The following is a 3,197-nucleotide window of genomic DNA, read 5'->3' on the forward strand; positions in this document are numbered from 1 at the left end:
GTGACAGAATGACATACAACACGTTTACGTTTATTACATATCAATGTAATAAAAAATTTTATTTATTTTAATTTGTTGCTTTTAGTTGTAGATATGTATTGTGTATTGCATGATGTATTGTAATATATAATTTTACATAATGATATTATCTATGTGTATACAATATCATTTTTTCGAGTTTTTCTTTTAATAGTTATATTTTATGTATTACTCTCCACCATTACTCGTAGGACAGACAAATACGAGAGTGAACTTTTTAATATGGCCATATAAGTCTTAATATTTACAACGAAAAATCTGCCAGCTAAAAGTTGAATTGGCTGCTGTGATCGTGCGATGACAAACAAAACATTTCTCATCAATCTTGTTGGCAAATAGTACCAATTGGAGCTGTAGATCGAGCATGCGACTTCTTCCATTTGACATTTTAAATAATCGCCCACGAAACTATAAAAGAACATTTGTAATAGCAGAGCACTCATCACTGTGGCAGTTTTAGTTAACATCAGTACGTCATGTGATTTCAATGCCAAGATAAACTGAAAACCTGAAAAACAAATTACATAGTTTGCACAAGTTAACCATTCTCTGACATTACTACTACAAGAATTTTGCCAGCTTTGTTCGATATTTTTATTTTATTAAAATATCACCGGATTAGATTAAGAAATATTCTGTTTTCTCGGACATTTGACAAGATTTTAGTTTTTCATCTTTTTCTACAGAAGGATTTACACAATATTCTAGCAGTATATAATGCCCATTTTTAATATAATAATAATAGTAGAGATATTGAATTCAAGAGAGATATTTACCAACCAAACTGAAAATAAGACAGCTACCCATGACTTGAACGAGCAAAACAAAACTTATTACATCGGCCAAAAGTTCTGCATGTTTTATTAGATAACAATGTCTTAATGCCATTGTTGAAAAATCTTCATTTATGTTTTTGTTTTTCATGTCGCAATTAATAAATTCGATTTTTAGAAGTTCCAATTGACCACAAATATGGAGAGTAATTCCGAGGAAAAGTGAATCATTGCCTTTGTAAATATATTACAATATTATATTAAATAGAGAGAGTTCATATTAAAAATTCTAATTATAGTAAAAGAATATTAGTTAATATGGAACGACCGCCCATTTGACGCCTATCGGCAGCACATCGAACGCTCTAAGAACGTCCAATGATTGGTTGCACCAATGATCGCTCATTTGATGCCCATTTGACATCCATTATGTGCCCATTTGACGTCCATTTGGCACCTATTTGACGTCTATCACGGACGCTAAATGGACGCCAAATGGGTGTCAAATGGATGTCAAATAAACGTCAAATAGACGCTCAATGGGCGTCAAACGGGCACTATATGGGCGTAATTCTGTACAGTACAGAAAGATTACACAATTATTTTATTGCAAAATTGCAACATTACAAAAACATTGTGAAATGTTGTTGCAGTTTTGCTATAACATTGCAGAAACGGTAAAATATTCGTCTTTGAAATGTTGCAACACAATATGGCAATAATATTACAATACAATATTACAATACGTTCAGTGTTTCCAATGTTACTTTAAATGCCATTATATTAACAAATTTTAGTACATATAATTTGCAAAAATATCATATGTCTCCAAATTTTACAAATTAAATTTTATAAACAAAATAAAAAATTATATGCTTAAAATATATCCCATTTTTTGTTTTTAAAAATAATTTTGAATGTTCACTCTTTCAAGAAATCATTTCATTAGAATGAAAAGTCTCTATGGGTGAAAATTCTCATAACGCTTTTTATTCTATTTTGTGTGATTTTTTTTTAATTACGAAAAGTAGAACTTCTCTTTGCCCAACTAATAGTGGTGCTGCACATAGCCAAAATATAAGATTAGATAGATAACAGGATTTTTCATATTTTTGAAATGTCATTATAAGAATGCTAAATAATATTGCAAAAAAATATTTTTACGTTATCTGAAACATTGTACTGCAATATGTAATCTTGAAGCGTCGTAGCTATATTGTAACCTTTTACAGTGCTGTAAGAAAATAGTTAATAAAATTATTGAAAGTAAAATTGTAAAAATTTAGAACTTTATAAATAAATTTTATGATTATAGATAAACACTTAAATTATTATTATAATATTAAATTATTATATTACATGTAATTCTCTTTGGATATTAAACATATACCACTATATTACCACAATTGCTGGTGGAAGTGAGCATCAGTATGGTGTATTGTAATGTAGAGATGACGAAATATAAACTGGAAGGAATATGCAAGTCCCCTAAAAATGTTAAGGGCATGGGTAACTCCGATGCTTGAGTTTTGCTGACATCATCAACTTGAATATCCTTATTGCCTGCTATCATAGGCGTCAGCATAATGATTGATGAAGCCAAATAAGCAAAAAATAAAGTACTATAACAAATTATTCTTCCCATGAATGCGTGCCGCCGCATGATCGTACGCTTCTCTTCGGTGTCGATTGTGGAATAATCGTTCACAGCAGAAGAATAATTACGAATCAGATTGTCGGCATATAAGCGGAAGGATAACAGTTTTAATGTAGCAAGAATGATGCAGGATATGACCATAAGAGTATCAATTTTTACATATGCGTCACCGTTACCGAAATTGATTTCGAGCAACATTGTGATTAACATCACACTCTACACAGATAGGAAGGATGGATTCCGTATATTAGGAAGCATAATTCTTGTTTTTTGTTCTCACTAAACATTTCATTTGAATTGTCAAATTTGATATAACGAAAATACAAGTCACATTGGTATAGAAATATGTAATAGAAAAATTAAGAACATACCAAGCTGAAGCCGCACACTATAGAACGGACTAAAGAAAATGTATTATATTTTTGCAAAGGCCAAACGCCTAATGGTAAAGTTAAGAATTTGTAGAGAGTCATAGCATATGCCATATCATCATTCCATGACATTATCGCAGTCGCATAGAACTACACGATTCTCAATGTCAGTCTTTGTCCATAATGTGAGTCGATCATCGACGCGTCGCTCTTTTACATTCATATTTTATTAAAGTTGCACAATTTAACATTTTACTAAAGTACTCTGTCATTTTCCAAAACACAGTTACTTTAGAAACTGAACGAAACAGTTTTTTATGTAGAAGTAGAGTGGAAAAAGATCGAATTGAGGGAGAC

The 3,197-nt window shown here is 30.9% G+C and overlaps 1 protein-coding gene across 2 annotated transcripts; it reads right to left on the reverse strand.

The window, feature by feature from the left end:
- Window positions 1-22: 22 nt before the first annotated feature.
- On the reverse strand, window positions 23-3,116 carry LOC105153104 (4-vinylanisole receptor-like). Of its 2 annotated transcripts, none has more exons than XM_011067743.2 (4): window positions 2,841-3,116; window positions 2,214-2,685; window positions 816-1,046; window positions 23-547 (listed from the first exon to the last, which is right to left on the reverse strand). In XM_011067743.2, exons 1-4 carry the CDS (start codon window positions 2,970-2,972, stop codon window positions 201-203), a joined length of 1,182 nt encoding a protein of 393 aa, XP_011066045.2. In that variant the 5' UTR covers window positions 2,973-3,116; the 3' UTR covers window positions 23-200. The 2 variants fall into 2 exon arrangements, with proteins under 2 accessions (XP_011066045.2, XP_087264484.1); XM_087408358.1 differs by having other exon boundaries at window positions 2,214-2,748; window positions 2,841-2,928.
- Window positions 3,117-3,197: the final 81 nt, after the last annotated feature.

This window comes from Acromyrmex echinatior, chromosome 1 (assembly GCF_024713525.1).
Source record: "Acromyrmex echinatior isolate Ae372 chromosome 1, ASM2471352v2, whole genome shotgun sequence".
NCBI lineage: Eukaryota > Metazoa > Arthropoda > Insecta > Hymenoptera > Formicidae > Acromyrmex > Acromyrmex echinatior.

What these genes read in the sequence shown, in the direction of transcription:
- LOC105153104 (XM_011067743.2), bottom strand. Translation starts at nt 2,972, where the DNA reads ATGTCATGGAATGATGATATGGCATATGCTATGACTCTCTACAAATTC. An exon ending in CACTTCCACCAGCAATTGTG is followed by an intron (nt 1,047 to 2,213) that starts GTAATATAGTGG and finishes ATATTTACAAAG; the next exon opens with GCAATGATTCACTTTTCCTC. An exon ending in TCTTATTTTCAGTTTGGTTG is followed by an intron (nt 548 to 815) that starts GTAAATATCTCT and finishes TTTGTTTTTCAG; the next exon opens with GTTTTCAGTTTATCTTGGCA.